This window comes from Crassostrea angulata, chromosome 7 (assembly GCF_025612915.1).
Source record: "Crassostrea angulata isolate pt1a10 chromosome 7, ASM2561291v2, whole genome shotgun sequence".
NCBI lineage: Eukaryota > Metazoa > Mollusca > Bivalvia > Ostreida > Ostreidae > Magallana > Magallana angulata.
The window spans coordinates 45,399,626-45,421,638 of record NC_069117.1 but is presented as its reverse complement, the minus strand read 5'-3'; the positions used below and the strand labels follow the sequence as shown (position 1 = coordinate 45,421,638).

The window sequence follows — 22,013 nt, the reverse complement described above, 5'->3', positions numbered from 1 at the left end:
CTTCTAACATTCTGACCAATCATGTAAATACCCCGTATGGGCATTAGTTGTTACTTAATTATTTAAGGTTTTTTATCTTAATTTTTTTTTATCCCCAAACTGCAAATTTTCCGCTTATTTGACATATGTTCAGTTTATTTATCATTATATCGGTAAAATAAAAATAATTTACTATTATTTTGAGTGACTTTTTTTCGTGTGTGTTATTCCACCTTAATCTGAAAGTTTAACAACTTAATGACTTATTTTACTTCACCCGTGTATAGAAATAGTATACTTAATAATACTTAATAGTGAATGCTTTTTCTCTCTCAAATACATCACATCCCATATTTATAGAAAGTACATTTTGTGTATAAAATCAACGTATATTTACGACGAAACGTGAAGCTAAAGGTAGACCTATTTACCTAGTTAAATAAGTTCACGTTTCGTAAATTTCAGATCATGTACTCACCATATTAACCAGCAGAAATAAATACGATATACTCTAAATACAGGTTCTTGGTAGAAGAGAGATAAGGCAGGATACTTACCTAAGCTATAAAAGCAGAGAGATGTTGCCAGAAGTACAGAACCTTCAATTCGACTTATCTATCGAAAAATGTTGTTCTCGGCTGTTTTCCTGATTAGCACGGTGTCTCTGGTAAGTGAAGATATTAATAAAATGTCCTCTATCTTTTTTGGTTCTTTATAAAATACAAAAACCGTAAAGGATTCACAATGTGTCTTATCGCTATCAATAAAATTTTCACCTCACATGGTTATGCATGTACTATACAATTTTGTTTTTGCTATAGGCAGTTGGTATGACCACAACTGCTCAACATGGTCACCACCATTCACATCACACGCACCTGCATGGACACCATACAAAACCTACCCATGAACCAAGCATCAATGAATATTTTGTGTTCCACTATGATGCCATGACGGTATTTATTAATAAGACTTAGTATATATCCATTGAATTTGAATTTAAAGATCTGGGGCTCGTAACATAAAGCATGCTAAGATTTTGACTTAAGTAGGCTCATAAGTAGGACTTAGGCGGAATCTTAGGACCTACATAAGTCCTACTTAAGTATGTCTTATTCCGTAACATAAAACAAACTTAGCAAAGTCTTAGCTAAGTCATGCTTATGCTAAAATTTAGGAATGAATTTTTCATATTATCTTTTGATGAATTTGAATGCATTGATAATAAAATCATTGTCTTAGATTAATATCTTGTTTATTCTTAATATCTTTGATATAAGATTGGGTAGATGTAAATATACAGAAACAAAATTCAAGGTTGCATGGTATGCATACATGTACATACGTACTTAAAATTTTTAAAAAGCTCAAAGCGATGGATCTTAGGCAATGTTTTTCAGTCTGTTGTTCTTACTTCTTTGTTTTGATAGAATAATTTAGTGGATTTATTTTTTTATCTTTTGTCTTACCCCACCAATAAGGCAATTCACATACTCTGAGTATGATTTTTCATTAAGTGGATAAACATTGTTACAGTAATGAAATGAGGCAATCGTCTTTATAATCACTGATGGTTTTTCTGTCTTCGAACGTCCTTTTTTCAATTTCGCAAGTTTTGCGAGTTTACATAATTATATTTCCTTCTTGTGAACTGACCATTACGTGTTTACAACCTATTCAGTAGCCCAGATACATATTATATGGAAATCAATACAGCTCCTTAGGACCACTGTTAAAATTTATATCAATTTAATCAAAACTTTTATATTGGTGAACATTTATATATTGGTTTTGTGTGAATATGTGATTAATAATCTGTTTTCAAAGGCTGAATTGAAATAATTAACAATGAAACTTCTAAATGTTTGAAAACAATACTTAAGCAATACTTAAGACATACTTAAGTCACCTCTACCGGCCGCCTAAGTTTTAGGTAAATTGTCCTAGCTAAGCACTCCTCTAGTTACGGACTTAAGTCTAAGAATGTACATAAGTCCTACTTAAGCACTGTCTTAGACTTAAGTACCCTTTATGTTTCTTAAGTGACTGAACCTTTCAGAAAATCGTAACTGTGTTGAAGATTTCCGTCAGTTCTATCTTCAAAATTTCTTTAAGTTTATGATGCGAATTAAGTTGAAATTAAAACTAAATGAGCACTCGGTTTATATGCACTTTATTAGATGATGCATTTCTTAAATTTTTTAGCACACATTGGCCGTGAGAAACAATCGTCATTGTTACCTATACATGCTCACAGCTGATCAACAAACAAGTGTACATACCTCAACAGGACTCCATGCCATCGAGGTATCATCTTAAATCAATTTCATCCATATGATATTGGTATTTCCGACACGCGTCATTCTTTTCATGGTTAAGATTTAAATCCTATGAATGCATTAAAAACATAAGCATTTCTGCAACGCTATATGCAAATCTTCACGACCGGTTACAAATGAATATTTAATGATTTTTATCATGCTAAGACAGCGTCCTCCCAAAAACAATTATTATTCATTTATTTGTTGATTGCTCTGTTCTTGTAGAAGTCTATCATTGATATGATCGACACTAACAGTCCTACAGTCGCTGTAACAGCTCAGGATCTCACCACCATGAGTGCAGGACTTTCACATTTCTGTAGACATCTCCCTGCTTTGAAATTGAATTAAAATTGTGTATATCAAATACCTTTGCTGATAAAATTCTGTATATCAAATACCTTAGCTGATTGTTGGTTTTGTTAAAGAGTGACCCTTCACCATATTTTCACAGTGGTAGTGGTATACCATTAGTAGATGACGCTGAAATTTTCAGGCCCAAAATTTGATAAATTAATTTTGAAATGCGAATTGTGTTATAGAATGCAGTTCACTTTTGAATTCTAAAAAGCAAATTGCAAACTGCGTTCCAAAAATTGATTGTCGGTCGGTTAGCGTGTTTGAAAGTCAGCGGCAAATTAAACATCAACATCAGTAGTATATATTGTTTGGTGAATTTTGAGGTGAAGAAATGTTCCTACAGATATAGTGAATTACGGAATAGTTCCAAAAATTGCCAAGCGTGCCATTGATCGATTGTAATTCAAAATAAAATAAAATTTCTGTACTATATACAGTTAGTATCAGTTGTTAATCTGTTGTGTATTCTTTAGAATAAACTGCAACAAAATAAGCATTGCCTCAAATAAAATTGATGCGTTACATGTATATCAATGAAGAACTTTGCTGAAAAATAAAATGAGGCACTTGGTATTTTTTCTTTACACTATTAAACAACTGATTATTGGTCAACCATTGCGGTGATTTAGTTTTTGAAGTCCTGATGCAGGGAACAGGTATTAAGCTTGCCACTTTCTGAAAAAATATATCAAAGAAATACTGCGTAAGAGTAGGCGGATACCAAATCAGCCAATTAGAACACTTCTTTTATAAACTGCATCCCCTGATTCAAGCTGTTAAACTGTTACATCAAATATAGTCGTCACTTAGTACATCGTCATATCGGCCTTATTGTATACTTTCAAGCAAAATTTTCGATAACATAAGTCATAATGAAACACAATGTCCACAGTTCCTTATAAGCTTCACCACAAATAATCTATGATGCATTAATTTTGAGTAACACACGTTTTAAGATATTATATTTACGTTCAGTGTATATTTCCCCTTATGTTTGCATTGGAAATTTTCTATGAATACACTTTGATGATTCATGCGCCATGTGCACAAATTAACGCCTTCTCGTGTTTTGACTATATTTATTTTTGTAAGATTAAATGAAACGTTCAGTCTAACATAACCAGTTTGATAGTACTTTTGAAAAATAATCATTAAATCATATCATTATATCTACTCCATAATAAAAAAGAATTTTCTCTACAAAGTTTCTGGCACTATATTTTTAGTCGCGGAAGCAAACTAAATAGCATGAAAGTATAGCTGTTTCATGTATCCGTTTCATATCCCAGACTGATAGCGTATATAATGGCTTTACAGTTACAATTCACATATATTTCATATAAATAGACATAAGTATGAATATAAATATAAGCACTGAATTCTTATTTTTGGATGTCGTCGGTCCTGTAACACCAAGCGGTGCAGAGGACTTGAATAACGCGCGTTAGCATTCAAAAATAAGCAATCAATGCTTAAATAAAAGACTTATTTTTATCTGTTATGACGATCCAAAGTTACAAAAAAGTTCCAAGTTAGGTTTTTTGTTGTTGATCAGAATCAAATATCATTAAAAAATAAGATATATACTATCATTGATGATATGAAAAGTGCTCAACTTTATAAGCAATCGTAATATTTTTGTCTGTAATTCTACCTTTTGCATTGTAACTTTGATCTTATTTATATACAGTACTATATATAACAAATAAAAAAAGAAATATTTGTGGTTTTTTTTTACTTTGTAATGCAGGCGTAATACTTGTTTTTGGATTCAAGAATTGAAATTGTTATTATCACTCAGTGATTGGACTTTCCTAAACATCTCCTAAACATCTCAAGATTCTACTAGTTTTTAATTTCTTATATTTACATTTGCAAATATGTTTCCTTAAATGAACCTATAGAATAGCGAAAACGTTCAATTTTGTATGAACTTTTTCATGACATCACAATGATCATAGCACGCGCTTATCGTTTTCGCTTAGATTATTGTAAATAAAAATTCTCGGTAATTTTAACAGTTCTAGGCAATTTGTCTTTTTCAAACGTAAATATAAGTAATAAACAGCAATGTTAAAAAGTTCACCGGGATATGAAGTTGGTTGGTACGTGATCAAATCTACCAAGAAGCCCTTCGGGTTTCACAGGATTTGATCACGTGACCAACCAACTTCATATCCCGGTGAACTTTTAAAATTGCTGTTTATTTCTTAATAAAGTGATAAGTATATCAGTACACGTTACGTGTACTCTAAAGCGTGAACGCACACTTTTAATGTAGCTACATGTAGTATAAGTATATAACTCATTATATACTTTTTTTTAAAGATGCTAAAATGTTTCAACTTGAAGTTAAAGCCATCGTTTATACAATGTAGTGACCAAAGCAAGATTAATTAATTTTTCCTTTCTTCTCAGCTTGATTTGATAAATTTCTTGCTGCATTAATATTTAAAAAAAACTGGTAAAAATTAGTAATAATTATCAGCACGTAAAAAATACCCGTTATACGGTAATTCCAAATTTTATTCTTTATACAAATATCACGTCTCCTATGTAATTTACCTGAGTGTTTATTTTGACGTTTGCTGTGGAAGCAATGGAAAATCAAAATACGTGCTAACAATATAAACTATCTGTATATGCCGACATATAGACATAGTCTAGACATAGACCATACCATCAGAGACATATGTGTTATTTATGTCTCTGATACCATAGAACATACAATTCATTTTTACATTGCGGTTTTTTTTTTTTTTTTTTGTGTTTTTTTGGTGAGTGAATATTTTATTGGCTCAATAATTATGGTACATATATTTTTAGAACATAATTCAAAACGTTTCACAATAGAATAAATGATAAATAGCATGGAAACAGATCAATATACTAGTACTTTGGACATGGAGCTAAAATATTAACATGGATCTAAAATATACATGCATCTTAGTTTTTAACATGGTAGAAAGCATTGATCATTGATCAGCAATCTTCAAACAATCAAGACAATCCATATAATACTGAAAGACTACAGTTTATAAGTTAACTAATATTGGCTGCCATAATTCGTAAAAAATGAGCATTTGATTCTTCGAACAAAGATAATTTTCTTTCGCATGAAGTTTGTTTCTTAGAAAATTTTTAAAAGCAATGAACTCAATTTGTTTGCCAGGAGATTTTGAATGAATTAGATGTATAAAGCATTTTCCAAGTAAAATACAATAATTTAGTGGAACATTTTTTACTTTGTAGATACCAAATATGACATCTTGCATTGTTAAGTGATTGACATTTTCTATATGTTGTTGCCACCAATATATTAGATCTTTCCAGAAAATTTGTATGCTTTTACATTGAAAATATCTATGATGTATAGTGTCAATTTCATTACAGTTGTCTGTGTTACAGTTCGGACTTGGAATCAATTTCATATTAAAAAGCGACTTGTTATGTACTATGATTCTGTGTAATATTTTGAGCTGAAGAGATTGTGCGTTAGTTTGTGTGCAACACTGAAAAGGTAAATTAAATATCTTTTTATAATCAGAGACTGGAATTTCTACTTCAAATATTTCTGACCATTTTTGGATACAGAGAGTAATTTCCTTACAACTGTTAATTAAAATCCAATATGCATCTTTACATTTTAATTCACTTAATGGTTTAAGTTTTCCTTGAACAGACAAGGAGTGAATTATATTCCCTTCGCTATGGGGAGGATGTGTTTTGTCTTTGACATGTTTTTTCCAGTTATTTGGGATAGAGGAAAGAAGACTGTTGTATTGAAGAAAAGAGGGTTTAAATTTAAATTTTTCGTAAAACTCATCTAAAGTTAAGAAAGAACCATCATTGTTAATAATATCTTTTAAAAACATTATACCAGTTTTATACCATTCAGAAAAAAAGATTGATTTATTGTCGATGCATATAAAATTGTTAAACCACAAGCATTACATTGCGTTTGCTAAAATGCATACATTATCAATATTGAGTGCAATTAAACTTTACTTGAAGATTCGAAACAAAAACTGTAATTAGTTAATTCTCTGGTACATGATTGATGATACAGAGTTGTATCAGTGAATGTTACATAATTTTCGAGGTGGCGAGCACCCTCCGTAATATTTATAAAGTTCATAATCATACAAATCGAACAATGTAAGTACAAATGTCGCAAAAAGTAAAAATTATGAAAGAATGATATACCAAATTCGATAGGTAAATCAAACAATGATATACAAATGATAAACAAATGAATTAATTTAATTCAGATTTTGAAGATTTTATTGCATGTTAACATTTATCTGATTTGCATTGAAGAATAGCGTATTTACATAAAGGTTACATAGATAATAGCAATAGAATATCGGTACTGAGCCTTTAAGCTTTCCATCTATCAGGGACACAGAAAAATTAAAATAATTACATTGATGGCTTTTTTTAAAACTGCAACCTCAAGAAATGCAAGTTACTACATATGTCATGGATTTCAGAATCAATCAAACAGCGTTCCAGTGTCACAATGATTCTGTCCTGAATAATCATTTACCATAAAACATCATCAAAGAGTAATATTAAAATTACTCTGAAATACATACGCACTAGTAAATCGAAAATAAACAAAACCTTGGAATATAAGACACCAGTACTATAATACACTGAAACGTGAATCTGATGTTAGAATATGTGAACCTTGACATTAGATCTAATAGTTCGTTCACGTTTCATGTGCTTCAGTACGCACTACATGGCCCAAAGAAATATATATGGTATACTTTAAATACAGTATCGTGCCAAAATCGAGATAAGAAAGAGTACGTTTCCGTATATAAGAAAAGGGTTGCTCTTATTTCAACAATCGCAATTTGAACCGACACTTCATAGAATAATGTTCTCCGCTGTTTTCTTGATTAGTACTGTGTCTGTGGTAAGAATTTTGTTATTCTCTCTCTCTCTCTCTCTCTCTCTCTCTCTCTCTCTCTCTCTCTCTCTCTCTCTCTCTCTTACCTTTTGACTTTGTGTTCCGTACATTTTGATACAATAAATACAAGTTGATGTGTGAAGAAAAATAATTGCATAAAAAGAAAAATACACCAGATAGATGCCAGTTACTTCAAATCATAATGATATTATAACTATGCCAATGATATCATGACAATATTATGTTGTTTCTGCAATAGGCTGTGGGTATGACCACAACTGCACATCATGGTCATCACCATTCACATAACACACATGTACATGGACATCATACTGGACCTACACATGAACCAAATGTGAACGAAAGTTTTCTGTTCCACTATGATGCTCATTCGGTAATTCTTGTGAAGTTTACTTATCTATTTGCTTTAATTTCTCTTTAAACTTTAAAATAATTATTTCTTTACGGTAAAAAAAGAAATATTTGTTTAATGTCCCTACAATTTTGTTACATTCCATTATAGCACACGTTGGTCGTTAAGACACAGCGTCATTGTTACCTATACTTGCTCACAGCTGATCAACAAACAAGTGTACATACCTCAACAGGACTCCATGCCATCGAGGTATCATCTTCTATCCCTTACAGTTCTTTAACCTCAAACAAATCCATAGAAATGTTGAAGATTTCTTCAATTTTAATCGTTTAATCATTATTTAATGTGAGATTTCTCTGTTCTTGTAGAAAACCATCATTGATTTGATCGACACTAACAGTCCTACAGTCGCTGTCACCGCTCAGGATCTCACCACTATGAGTGCAGGACTCTCACATTTCTGTAGAAAACTCCCTGCTTTGAAATTGAATTAAAATTGTGTATATCAAATATTTGCTGATTTAAAAAAAAAAAAAAATGTAGCCACTTCAATATATTTTTACAGTGGTAGTGGTATAACACTTGTATATGACGCTGAATATTTCAGACCCAAAATTTGAAAAATAAATTTTGAATTGCGAACTGTGTTGTGGAATGCAGTTCACTTTTGAATTGCAAATAGCGAATTGCAAACTGCCTTCCAAAATTGATTGCCGGTCGGTTAGCGTGTTTAAAAGTCAGCAGCAAGTTAAACATCGACATCAGTAGTATATATTGTTTGGTGAATATAGAGGCGAAAAAATTGTTCCTACAGACATAGTGCGTTACGAAACAGTCCCAAATATTGATTGCCAAGTGAGCCTGCCATTGATTAATTGAAGTTCAATAAAATAAAATTCCTGTACTTTTACAGTTAATATCTATTGTGAATCTATTGTGAATTCTTTAGAATAAACTGCAACAAAATAAATACTGCGTCAAATAAAATTGATGCATTTTATCAATGAAGAACTTTGTTGAAAAATGAAATGAGGCAGTTGGTATTTTTCTTTACAATTTTAAAGATCTGCTGTAGTCCTGATGCAGGGAACATGTATTTAGTTTGGCAGTTTCTGAATAAAAAATATCAATATCAAATGAATACAGAGTAAGAGTAGGTAGATACCAAATCAGCCAATTCAAACGCTTCTTTTTATAGACAGCATCCCCTGATTCAAGCTTTTAAACTGTTACATGTACATCAAATATAGTCGTCACTCAATGCATCGTCATATCGGCCTTAGTTTATATTTTCAAGCGAGATTTTCGATAACTTAAGACATTATGGAGCACTACGTCTACAGTATGTTGCACTAATATCTAGTAACGAACGTTTAAAAATCATTATAAAAGACTTATTTTTACCTGTTATGACGATCCAAAGTTATAAAAACAAAAAGCTGAATCTTGTTGTGAAAAAAGTTATTAATTTGGTCAGAATCAAATATCATAAAGGAACATGATATATACTATTTTCCTGATATGTAAAGTCCTCAATTTCAATATTTTCGCCTGTTATTCTACCTTTTGAAACCCAGTTTCATACATGTACAAAGAATTGATTTGTAAAGACCATTTTTTTCGTTCTTAATTGCAACTTTGCTCTTATTTATATGCAGTACTATATATAGCAACTACTTAGTACAAAAACAAAGATGTATTTTTTTTACTTTGTAGTGCAGGTCATAATGCCTATTTTTGGATTCGAGAACTGAAATTGTTAATATCAGTCAATGATTGGTCTTGGGAAAACATTTCCAGGACACCCCGAGATTTTATTAGTTTTTATTTTCTTTAAAATATTAAGTACATCAGTTCACATTACCTGTACTTTAAAGCGTGAACGCACACTTTTGATGTAGCTACATGTAGATTAAGTAACTCAAAGATTGTTTACTTTTGTAAAGGATGCTAAAATGTTTCAACTCGAAGTTAAAGCCATCGTTTATACAATATAGTGATCTAAGCATTATTAATAAAATTTTTATCCGCTTAAAAATATACCGGGGACACCCATTTGGTGGCACAAAGTGTAACATGATCTAAAATGCAGAGAAAAAAAACTCTTATTTTCCATCGAAATCCAAAATTGCTGCGTTAAGAAAAAAATTGTTTTTGATTTATCTTCTTCATTTAATAACGATTAATTGACTAAGAATATTTTAGTCGATGATCGGCGTGACCGAGCGATAGTCGAGTACTCGAGTACTCGTTGACTAATTTACCGTGTGTCACTGCTCAAGCTGTCCAATGTTTCAGATGAAACAAAAAAAAGTTAAGGAATTAGACAATAGTACAACATAGTCAAAATGGCATCACGTTTTTCTTTGATAAAAAAGCGTAGTTTTGAAGAAGAAAACTCGTTCATTATTTTTCACTTTAGACTGTATAGTTCATTAGATATTGTCTACAATGCAAATGACAAAGTAAACAAGCATTCTGAGAGTATTGCATAAGCAATACACGTCCCCTACCGGTTTGTGGAAATTGTGAAAGCAATGCACTGTTATGCAGAATATCGTGACCATATGAACCCATTTAGATAAACATGTCCTAATTGTAGTATAAAGCACTCGACAACCTTCATACTGATCTAGACATTGAACTGACAGAAAGTACAAGGACTCGCAATGACAACAATCAAAAGACCAAATCAGAACAACCTCTATGGATAACTGACTACTGATATGATGGTGCTCCGTTTGGCCCGCCACCTACATAACACACTAACACAACAGATTTGTAGGGAATTCGAATGGTCATTTATTGAAGATAGATGATAGAGATAAGTTTTTCATATACATACACATATAAAAACAACAATAACAAGGCCTATATAAATTGATTCAAATGTTGAAAACAAAAACTGTACAACATTAATGCAATTTTGGACAATTATAAGAAGTTAAAACCTGAGATAAGCCCGTAAAGTCAGAGAAGTCTGTGCTTTAATTCAATTTTGGAATGGATTACAATCGCCTTTCTGATTTGGACTCAGTTTTAAAATTTTAGTTTCTCATTTTTAATGTTTAGAATGATTCATATAGATGCCTATAATGCTTTACCATGATTTGAATGTCAAATATCGAGTTACACACGAGTTTAAACCTCTTTAAATTTGTATTGTTAACATAATTCGAGTCTTGTTATTGTTTACATGTGTTTGTTTTGGTATTAGTTTCAGTCAAATCGTGCCTTAGTTTGTTGATAATTATAATATAGATATGATATTATAGTTTAAATGTTTGCAACAAGTCAGTTTGCTAAAATATAATGACAATTTCTTCACAATACATTATTTATACCAAAAACAAATGCTCGGACTAAATAGCAGTGAATTCGGACCTCTGTATTTCGTTTTTTTACTTAACTTCTAACATTCTGACCAATCATTAAAATGCCCCGTATGGGCATTTGTTGTTACTTAATTATTGCAGTTTTTTTATCTTATTTTTTTTATCCCCAAACTGCAAATTTTTTCGCTTATTTGACATATGTTCAGTTTATTTATCATTATATCTGTAAAATAAAATAATTTACTATAACTTTGAGTGACTTTATTTCATGTGTGTTATTCCATCTTAATCTGAAAAACGTAATGACTTATTTTACTTTACCCGTGAAATAGAAATAGTAAACTAAATAATGTAAGTTTTTATTTTCTCTCAAATACATCACATTTGATATTTACAGAAAATTCATTTTGTGTATAAAAATCAACGTATACTTACGACAAAACGTGAAGCTAAAGGTTGACCCATTTACCTAGTTAAATAAGTTCATGTTTCGTAAATTTCAGATCATGTACTCACCATATTAACCAGCAGAAATAAATACGATATACTCTAAATACAGGTTCTTGGTAGAAGAGAGATAAGGCAGGATAACTTAGCTATAAAAGCAGAGAGATGTTGCCAGGAGTACAGAACCTTAAATTCGACTTATATATCGAAAAATGTTGTTCTCGGCTGTTTTCCTGATTAGCACTGTGTCTCTGGTAAGTGAAGATATTAATAAAATGTTCTCTCTCTTTTTCTGGCTCTTTATAAAATACAAATACCTTAAATCTTGTCTTATCGCTATCAATAAAATTTTCACCTCGCATGGTTTAATATACATGTACTATGCAATTTTGTTTTTGCTATAGGCAGTTGGTATGACCACAACTGCTCAACATGGTCACCACCATTCACATCACACGCACCTGCATGGACACCATTCAAAACCTACTCATGAACCAAGCATCGGTGAATCTTTTGTGTTCCACTATGATGCCATGACGGTATTTGATAATAATACTTACTATATATCCATTGAATTTGAATTTAAAGATCTGTTTCTTAAGAGATTCAACCTTTCAGAAAATCCAAACTGTGTTGAAGATTTCCGTCAGTTCTATTTTCAAAATTTCTTTAAGTTTATGATGCGAATTAAGTTGAAATTAAAACTAAATGAGCACTCGGTTTATATGCACTTTGTTAGATAATACATTTGTTAAATTTTTTAGCACACTTTGGCCGTGAGAACCAATCGCCATTGTTACCTATACATGCTCACAGCTGATCAACAAACAAGTGTACATACCTCAACAGGACTCCATGCCATCGAGGTATCATCTTAAATCAATTTCATCCATATGATATTGGTATTTCCGACACGCGTCATTCTTTTCATGGTTAAGATTTAAATCATATGAATGCATTAAAAACATGAACATTTCTGTAACGCTATATGCAAATCTTCACGACCGGTTACAAATGAATATTTAGTGATTTTCATCATGCTCAGACAGCGTGCTCCCAAAAACAATTATTATTCATTTATTTGTTGATTGCTCTGTTCTTGTAGAAGTCTATCATTGATATGATCGACACTAACAGTCCTACAGTCGCTGTAACAGCTCAGGATCTCACCACCATGAGTGCAAAACTTTCACATTTCTGTAGACAACTCCCTGCTTTGAAATTGAATTAAAATTGTGTATATCAAATACCTTTGCTGATAAAATTGTGTATATCAAATACCTTTGCTGATTTGTTGGTTTTGTTAAAGATGTGGCCACTTCACCATATTTTCACAGTGGTAGTGGTATACCATTAGTAGATGACGCTGAAAATTTCAGGCCCAAAATTTGATAAATTAATTTTGAATTGCGAATTGTGTTATAGAATGCAGTTCACTTTTGAATTCTAAAAAGCAAATTGCAAACTGCGTTCCAAAAATTGATTGTCGGTCGGTTAGCATGTTTGAAAGTCAGCGGCAAATTAAACATCAACATCAGTAGTATATATTGTTTGGTGAATTCAGAGCGAAAAAATGTTCCTACAGATATAGTGAATTACGGAATAGTTCCAAAAATTGCCAAGTGTGCCATTGATCGATTGTAGTTCAAAATAAAATAAAATGTCTGTACTATATACAGTAAGTATCAGTTATTAATCTGTTGTGTATTCTTTAGAATACACTGCAACAAAATAAGCACTGCCTCAAATAAAATTGATGCGTTACATGTATATCAATGAAGAACTTTGCTGAAAAATAAAATGAGGCACTTGGTATTTTTTCTTTACACTATTAAACAACTGATTGTTTATCAACCATTGCAGTCATTTAGTTTTTGAAGTCCTGATGCAGGGAACAGGTATTTAGCTTGCCACTTTCTGAAAAAATAATATATCATATAAATACCGCGTAAGAGTAGGCGGATACCAAATCAGCCAATTAAAACGCTTATTTTATAAACTGCATCCCCTGATTCAAGCTGTTTAACTGTTACATCAAATTAAATATAGTCGTCACTCAGTACATCGTCATATCGGCCTTATTGTATACTTTCAAGCGAAATTTTCGATAACATAAGTCATAATGAAACACAATGTCCACAGTTCCTTATAAGCTTCACCACATATTATCTATGATGCATTAATTTTGAGTAACACACGTTTTAAGATATTTATATTTACGTTCAGTGTATATTTCCCCTTATGTTTGCTTTGGAAATTTTCTATGAATACACTTTGATAATTCATGCGCCATGTGCACAAATTAACGCTTCTCGTGTTTTGACTAAATTTATTTTTGTAAGATTGAATGAAACGATCAATCTAACATAACCAGTTTGATAGTACTTTTGAAAAATAATCATTAAATTGTATCATTATATCTATTCCATAATAAAAAAGAATTTTCTTTACAAAGTTTCTGGCACTATATTTTTAGTCGCGGAAGCAAACTAAATAGCATGATAGTATAGCTGTTCCATGTATCTGTTTTATATCCCTGACTGATAGCGTATATGATGGCTTTACAGTTACAATACACATATATTTCATATAAATAGACATAAGTATGAATATAAATATAAGCACTGAATTCTTATTTTTTGATGTCGTCGGTCCTGTAACACCAAGCGGTGCAGAGGACTTGAATAACGCGCGTTATCATTCAAAAATAAGCATTCAATGCTTAAAAAAAAGACTCATTTTTATCTGTTATGACGATCCAAAGTTACAAAAAAGTTCCAAGTTACGTTTTTTTGTTGATCAGAATCAAATATCATTAAAAAATAAGATATATACTATTTTGATGATATGAAAAGTGCTCAATTTCATTAGCAAGCGTAATATTTTTGTCTGTAATTCTACCTTTTGCATTGTAACTTTGATCTCATTTATATACAGTACTATATATAACAAATAAAAAAAGAAATATTTGTGTTTTTTTTACTTTGTAATGCAGGCATAATACTTGTTTTTGGATTCGAGAATTGAAATTGTTATTATCACTCAGTGATTGGACTTTCCTAAACATCTCCTAAACATCTCAAGATTCTACTAGTTTTTATTTTCTTATATTTACATTTGCAAATGTGCTTCCTTACATGAACCTTTTCATGACGTCACAATGATCATAGCACGCGCTTACCGTTTTCGCTTAGATTATTGTAAACAAAAATTCTCGGTAATTTTGACAGTTCTGGGCGATTTGTCTTTTTCAAACGTAAATATAAGTAATAAACAGCAATGTTAAAAAGTTCACCGGGATATGAAGTTGGTTGGTACGTGATCAAATCTACCGAGAAGCCCTTCGCGCTTCACAGGATTTGATCACGTGACCAACCAACTTCATATCCCGATGAACTTTTTAAATTGCTGTTTATTTCTTAATAAAGTGATAAGTACATCAGTACACGTTATGTGTACTCCAAAGCTTGAACGCACACTTTTAATGTATCTATATGTAGTATAAGTATATAATTCATAGATTATTTACTTTTATTAAAAATGCTAAAATGTTTCAACTTGAAGTTAAAGCCATCATTTATACAATGTAGTGACCAAAGCACGATTAATGAATTTTTCTTTTCTTCTCAGCTTGATTTGATAAATTACTTGCTGCATTAATATTTACAAAAACTCGTAAAAATTAGCAGCACGTAAAAAAATACCCGTTATACGGTAATTCCAAATTTTATTTTTTATACAAATATTACGTCTCCTATGTAATTTACCTGAGTGTTTATTTTGACGTTTGCTGAAATAAAACAATGGAAAATCAAAATACGTGCTAACAATATAAACTATCTGTATATGCCGGCATATAGACATAGACCATACCATCAGAGACATATATGTTATTTATGTCTCTGAAACCATAGAACATACAATTCATTTTTACATTGCGTTTTCTAAAATGCATACATTATCAATATTGAGTGCAATTAAACTTTACTTGAAGATTCGAAACAAAAAGTGTAATAAGTTAATTCTCTGGTACATGATTGATGATACATAGAGAATAATACATACCCTTTTCCATATCACAGCTTGTATCAGCCCGAGACTCCAATATCAGCCCGAGGGCCGAAGGCCTGAGGGATGATATTGGTCGAGGGCTGATACAAGCTGTGATATGGAAAAGGGTATCTATTATTATATTTATTACATACTTAGTAATAAATTTAAAAAAACCCATCAACTTGAACAAATTGATTATTCGTATTATTTGAAAAAAGTCTGCACATGTACATGTACATGTATTTAATAAAAATATGAGTTCTTCTTGTTTTAACAAACATGAAGCTACAGAACGGAATTTCATCAGGTTTTAAAAGTTGACTGCTCTAAAACATTTGCTAGCATTTGAAGTTGAAACTGCACTAAAAAATGTCGACTGTGACTGAAAATAATTTAGTTTTCGTCTGTAAACATGCAAAAATGCCGAAGCGAAAAAAGGCAGAGGAGTTCCGAAAGGGGTGTGATACGGATCCGTATCAGCCCTGGAGGGCTGATAACCTGTATCAGCCCCGGAGGCCGATACTGATTTTGTGATGTCATCTGTATCACATATGCCAAAAACCTGTATTTATTACTAAGTATGTAATAAAGAGTTGTATCAGTGAATGTTGCAAAATGTTCGAGGTGGCGAGCACCCTCTGTAATATTTATAAAGTTCATAATCATACAAATCGAACAATGTAAGTACAAATGTCGCAAAAAGTAAAATTTATGAAAGAATAATATACCATATTCGATAGGTAAAACAAACGATGATATACAAATGATAAACAAATAAATTAATTTAATACAGATTCTGAAGAGTTTATTGCATGTTAACATTTATCTGATTTGCATTGAAGGATAGCGTATTTACATAAAGGTAACAAATAGATAATAGCAATAGAATATCAGTACTGAGCCTTTAAGCTTTCCATTTATCATTGTTTTACATTTTAAAACTGCAAGCTCAAGAAATGCAAGTTACTACATATGTCATGGATTTCAGAATCAAGCAAACAGCGTTCCTATGTCACAAGGATTATGTCCTGAATAATCATTTGCCATAAAACATCATTCAAAGAGTAATATTCAAATTATTCTGAAATACATACTCAGAAGTAATTCGAAAATATACAAAAACTTGGAATATAAGACACCAGTAATACATGTATAATACACTAAAACGTGAATCTGATGTTAGACTATGTGAACCTTGACATTAGATTTAATAGTTCGTTCACGTTTCATGTGCTTCAGTACGCACTACATGGCCCAAAGAAATATATATGGTATACTTTAAATACAGTACCGTGCCAAAATCGAGATAAGAGAGAGTACGTTTGCATATATAAGCAAAGGATTGCTCTTTTTTGAACAATCGCAATTTGAACCGACACTTCATAGAATAATGTTCTCCGCTGTTTTCTTGATTAGTACTGTGTCTGTGGTAAGAAATTTGTTATTCTCTCTCTCTCTCCCTCTCTCTCTCTCTCTTACCTTTTGACTTTGTGTTTCGTACATTTTGATACAATGAATGTAAGTTGATGTGTGAAGAACAATAACGGCATAAAAAGAAAAATACACCAGATAGATGCCAGACACTTCAAATCATAATGATATTATAACCATGCCAATGATATCATGAAAAAAATTATGTTGTTTTTGAAATAGGCTGTGGGTATGACCACAACTGCACATCATGGGCATCATCATCCACATAACACACATGTACATGGACATCATACTGGACCTACACATGAACCAAATGTGAACGAAAGTTTTCTGTTCCACTATGATGCTCATTCGGTAATTCTTGTGAAGTTTACTTATCTATTTGCTTTAATTCCTCTTTAAACTTTAAAATAATTATTTCTTTACAGTAAAAAAAAAAAGAAATATCATTTGTTTTAATGTCCCTACAATGTACGTAGTAATGAATTAATTTTGTCTTTGAATTCCAATAGTTAATGTACTTTTGTTACATTCCATTATAGCACACGTTGGTCGTTAAGACACAGCGTCATTGCTACCTATACATGCTCACAGCTGATCAACAAACAAGTGTACATACCACAACAGGACTCCATGCCATCGAGGTATGATCTTCAATCCTTTACAGTTGTATATCCTCAAACAAATCCATGGAACTGTTGAAGATTTCCTCAATTCTAATTATTTAATCATTATTTAATGTGATATTTCTCTGTTCTTGTAGAAGTCCATCATTGATTTGATCGACACTAACAGTCCTACAGTCGCTGTCACCGCTCAGGATCTCACCACCATCAGTGCAGGACTCTCACATTTCTGTAAAAATATCCCTGCTTTAAAATTGAATTAAAATTGTGTATATCAAATATATTTGCTGATTTGTTTTTTTTTTAAAAGATTTAGCCACTTCAATATATTTCTACAGTGGTAGTGGTATACCACTTGTATACGACGCTGAATATTTCAGACCCAAAATTTGAAAAATAAATTTTGAATTGCGAACTGCTTTGTGGAATGCAGTTCACTTTTAAATTGCAAATAGCGAATTGCGAACTGCCTTCCAAAAATTGATTGCCGGTCGGTTAGCGTGTTTAAAAGTCAGCAGCAAGTTAAACATTGACATCAGTGATATATATTGTTTGGTGAATATAGAGGCGAAAAAATTGTTCCTACAGACAAAGTGCGTTACGAAACAGTCCCAAATATTAATTGCCAAGTGAGCCTGCCATTGATTAATTGAAGTTCAATAAAATAAAGTTTCTGTACTTTTACAGTTAGTATCTGTTGTGAATCTATTGTGAATTCTTTAGAATAAACTGCAACAAAATAGATACTGCGTCAAAAGAAATTGATGCGTTTTATCGATGAAAAACTTTGCTGAAAAATGAAATGAGGCACTTGCTATTTTTCTTTACAATATTAAACAACTGCGGTGATTTAGTTTTTGAAGTCCTGATGCAGGGAACATGTATTTAGCTTGGCAGTTTCTGAATAAAAAATATTAATATCAAATGAATACAGAATAAGAGTAGGCAGATACCAAATCAGCCAATTCAAACGCTTCTTTTTATAGACAGCATCCCCTGATTCAAGTTTTTAAACTGTTACATGTACATCAAATATAGTCGTTATTCAATGCATCGTCATATCGGCCTTAGTTTACATTTTCAAGCGAGATTCTCGATAACTTAAGTCATTATGGAGCACTATGTCTACAGTTTCTTTATAAGCTACACCATAAATAATCTAATATGATGCATTAATATTTAGTAACGAACGTTTTAAAATCATTATTGAAGACGTATTTTTCTCTGTTTTGACGATCCAAAGTTATAAGAACAAAAAACTGAATCTTGTTGTGAAAAAAGTTTTTAATTTGGTCAGAATCAAATATCATAAAGGAATATGATATATACTATTTTCCTGATAAGTATAGTGCTCAATTTCATTAGCAAGCGTAATATGTTTGCTTGTAGTTCTACCTTTTGAAATCCAGTTTCATGCATGTATAAAGACTTGATTTGTAAGGACCATTTTGTTCGCTCAGAATTGCAACTTTGATCATATATATATACAGTACTGTATGAAGCAAAATACAAAAACGTATATGTATGTTTACTTTTTCTACTTTGTAATGTGGGTTATAATGCTTATTTTTGGATTCTAGAATTGAAATTGCTAATATCACCCACTGAGAAAACATTTCCTTAAAACCTCGAGATTTTACCATTTATTATTTTTCTTTAAAATAATTAGTATATCGGTACACGTTACCCGTCCTTCAAAGCGTGAACGCACACTTTGAATGAAGCTAGAATAGGTAACTCATAGACTATTTGTTAAAGATCCTAAAATGTTTCAACTCGAAGTTAAAGCTATCGTTTATACAAATAAGGTGACGAAAGCACGTAACTATCATGAATTTACCTTTCTTCTCAGCTTGATTAGATGAACTGCTATCTGACTGCATAAATATAATTCCAAATCTTATTTATTATCCAAAATATCATGTCCCCTATGTAATTTACCTAGGTGTTTATTCTGACGGTTGTTGATATAAAGTAATTGAGAATAAAAATACGTGCTAACAATAACGTTCTGTATATACCGGGATATAGACATAGACCATACCAAGAAACATATTTATTTTTACATTGCGTTTGCTAAAATGCATAATTTATCAATATTGAGTGCAATTAAACTGTTCTTGAAGGTTCAAAACAAAAACCATAATTAGTTATTTACATGTATCTGGTACATGATTGATGATACAGAGTTCTATGAGTGAATGTTACGAAATTTTCGAGGTGGCAAACGCCCTCTGTGATATTTATAAAGTTCACAATCATACAAAAATTTTAACTTTTTAGCTTTCCATCTACCAGGGGCACACAAAAATTAAAATAATTACATTCATGGATTTTTTTTTAAAACTGCAAGCTCAAGAAATGCAAGTAATTATGTATGTCATGGACTACAGAATCAAGCAAACAGCTTTCCTATGTCACAACGATTCTGTCCTGAATAATCATTTGCCATGAAACATTATTCAAAGAGTAATATTCAAATTATTCTGAAATACATACACAGAAGTTATTCGAAAATATACAAAAACTTGAAATATTAAACACCAGTACTTCATGTATAATACACTGAAACGTGAATCCAATGTTAGACTATGTGAACCTTTACATTGGATGTAATAGTTCGTTCACGTTTCATGTGCTTCAGTACGCACTACGTAGCCCAAAGAAATATATATATGGTATACTTTGAATGAAGCATCGTGCCAAAATTGAGATAAGAAAGAGTACGTTTCCTTATATAGGAAAAGGGTTGCTCTTATTTCAACAATCGCAATTTGAACCAATACTTTAGAGAATGATGTTCTCCGCTCTTTTCTTGATTAGTACTGTGTCTGTGGTAAGAAATTTGTCACACTCTCTCTCTCTCTCTCTCTCTCTCTCTCTCTCTCTCTCTCTCTCTCTGTCTTTTATCTTTTGGCTTTGTGTTTCTCTTTTACTCCGTACAGTTTGATACAATTAATGCACGTTGATGTGTGAAAGAAAATTACGGCATAAAAAGAAAAATACACGGGATAGATGCCAGTTACTTCAAATTATAACGATAATATAATTAGGCCAATGATATCATGAAAAGAAAACTATGTTGTTTTTGAAATAGGCTGTGGGTATGACCACAACTGCATGGTCATCATCATTCACATAACACACATGTACATGGACATCATACTGGACCTACACATGAACCAAATGTGAACGAAAGTTTTCTATTTCACTATGACGCTCCTTCGGTAATTGTTGTGAAGTTCACTTATCTATTTGCTTTAATTCCTCTTTAAACTTTAAAATAATTATTTCTTTACGGTTTAAAAAAAAACCAAATAACATTTGTATTAATGTCCCTACAATGTAGAAATGAATTAATTTTGTCTTTGAATTCCAATTGAGCATTCTTCTTTGTATATATCTTGTTGTATACTTATGTAATTTTGTTACACTCCATTATAGCACACGTTGGCCGTTAAGACACAGCGTCATTGCTACCTATACATGCTCACAGCTGATCAACAAACAAGTGTACATACCTCAACAGGACTCCATGCCATCGAGGTATCATCTTATATCCTTTAGAGATCTAACAAGTCCATGTGAGTGTTGAAAATTTTCTTAATTTTAATTGATTAATCATTATTAAACGTGAGATTGCTCTGTTCTTGTAGAAGTCCATCATTGATTTGATCGACACTAACAGTCCTACAGTTGCTGTCACCGCTCAGGATCTCACCACTATGAGTGCAGGACTCTCACATTTCTGTAGACAACTACCTGCTTTGAAACTGAATTAAAATTGTGTAATTCAAATGTTTTCCCTGATTTTTTTTTAAGATGTAGCCACTTCACCATGTTTTCACTAAGGTAGTGGTATACCACTTGTAGATGTCGCTAAATATTTCCGACCCAAAATTAAAAAAATAATTTTGAATAGCGAAATGCGTTGTAGAATGCAGTTTACTTTTGAATTGCAAAAAGCGAGTTGTAAATTGCGTTCCAAAAATTGATTGCCAGTCGGTTAGCGTGTTTGAAAGTCAGCGGAAAATTAAACATCGACATCAACATCAAAACACTGGATGAAATATCTGGTTTCAGCACTGCGGAAACCCTTTGGAAACTCTGCGGAAACTTAAGGTTACTTTCAGTTTCCGACAGGTTTCAGCACGGAAACTT

The 22,013-nt window shown here is 31.7% G+C and overlaps 4 protein-coding genes and 1 pseudogene across 4 annotated transcripts; all 5 read left to right on the top strand.

The window, feature by feature from the left end:
• The first annotated feature begins 488 nt into the window (after window positions 1–488).
• On the top strand, window positions 489–2,698 carry LOC128156425 (uncharacterized). Its single transcript, XM_052818575.1, has 4 exons — window positions 489–646; window positions 801–935; window positions 2,185–2,286; window positions 2,526–2,698. The coding sequence occupies exons 1-4, from the start codon at window positions 605–607 to the stop codon at window positions 2,649–2,651; spliced, it is 405 nt and encodes a 134-aa protein (XP_052674535.1). The 5' UTR covers window positions 489–604; the 3' UTR covers window positions 2,652–2,698.
• A 4,736-nt stretch (window positions 2,699–7,434) lies between these two features.
• LOC128156687 (uncharacterized) lies at window positions 7,435–8,467 on the top strand. Its single transcript, XM_052818916.1, has 4 exons — window positions 7,435–7,587; window positions 7,841–7,975; window positions 8,105–8,206; window positions 8,326–8,467. The coding sequence occupies exons 1-4, from the start codon at window positions 7,549–7,551 to the stop codon at window positions 8,449–8,451; spliced, it is 402 nt and encodes a 133-aa protein (XP_052674876.1). The 5' UTR covers window positions 7,435–7,548; the 3' UTR covers window positions 8,452–8,467.
• A 3,412-nt stretch (window positions 8,468–11,879) lies between these two features.
• On the top strand, window positions 11,880–13,019 carry LOC128156037 (uncharacterized). The gene is made up of 4 exons (XM_052817994.1): window positions 11,880–11,993; window positions 12,144–12,278; window positions 12,504–12,605; window positions 12,845–13,019. Exons 1-4 carry the CDS (start codon window positions 11,952–11,954, stop codon window positions 12,968–12,970), a joined length of 405 nt encoding a protein of 134 aa, XP_052673954.1. The 5' UTR covers window positions 11,880–11,951; the 3' UTR covers window positions 12,971–13,019.
• A 4,050-nt stretch (window positions 13,020–17,069) lies between these two features.
• Window positions 17,070–18,135, top strand: LOC128156807 (uncharacterized). Its single transcript, XM_052819107.1, has 4 exons — window positions 17,070–17,221; window positions 17,446–17,580; window positions 17,769–17,870; window positions 17,990–18,135. The coding sequence occupies exons 1-4, from the start codon at window positions 17,183–17,185 to the stop codon at window positions 18,113–18,115; spliced, it is 402 nt and encodes a 133-aa protein (XP_052675067.1). The 5' UTR covers window positions 17,070–17,182; the 3' UTR covers window positions 18,116–18,135.
• A 2,511-nt stretch (window positions 18,136–20,646) lies between these two features.
• On the top strand, window positions 20,647–21,650 carry LOC128191502 (uncharacterized; annotated as a pseudogene).
• Window positions 21,651–22,013: the final 363 nt, after the last annotated feature.

Bases quoted from the DNA above. Each gene is read 5' to 3' on its own strand.
- LOC128156807 (XM_052819107.1), top strand. From the start codon at position 17,183: ATGTTCTCCGCTGTTTTCTTGATTAGTACTGTGTCTGTG. The intron at 17,222-17,445 runs GTAAGAAATTTG...TTTTTGAAATAG, and splicing joins TGATTAGTACTGTGTCTGTG to GCTGTGGGTATGACCACAAC. The intron at 17,581-17,768 runs GTAATTCTTGTG...ATTCCATTATAG, and splicing joins TCCACTATGATGCTCATTCG to CACACGTTGGTCGTTAAGAC.
- LOC128156687 (XM_052818916.1), top strand. From the start codon at position 7,549: ATGTTCTCCGCTGTTTTCTTGATTAGTACTGTGTCTGTG. The intron at 7,588-7,840 runs GTAAGAATTTTG...TTTCTGCAATAG, and splicing joins TGATTAGTACTGTGTCTGTG to GCTGTGGGTATGACCACAAC. The intron at 7,976-8,104 runs GTAATTCTTGTG...ATTCCATTATAG, and splicing joins TCCACTATGATGCTCATTCG to CACACGTTGGTCGTTAAGAC.
- LOC128156037 (XM_052817994.1), top strand. From the start codon at position 11,952: ATGTTGTTCTCGGCTGTTTTCCTGATTAGCACTGTGTCTCTG. The intron at 11,994-12,143 runs GTAAGTGAAGAT...TTTTTGCTATAG, and splicing joins TGATTAGCACTGTGTCTCTG to GCAGTTGGTATGACCACAAC. The intron at 12,606-12,844 runs GTATCATCTTAA...CTGTTCTTGTAG, and splicing joins CAGGACTCCATGCCATCGAG to AAGTCTATCATTGATATGAT.
- LOC128156425 (XM_052818575.1), top strand. From the start codon at position 605: ATGTTGTTCTCGGCTGTTTTCCTGATTAGCACGGTGTCTCTG. The intron at 647-800 runs GTAAGTGAAGAT...TTTTTGCTATAG, and splicing joins TGATTAGCACGGTGTCTCTG to GCAGTTGGTATGACCACAAC. The intron at 936-2,184 runs GTATTTATTAAT...TAAATTTTTTAG, and splicing joins TCCACTATGATGCCATGACG to CACACATTGGCCGTGAGAAA.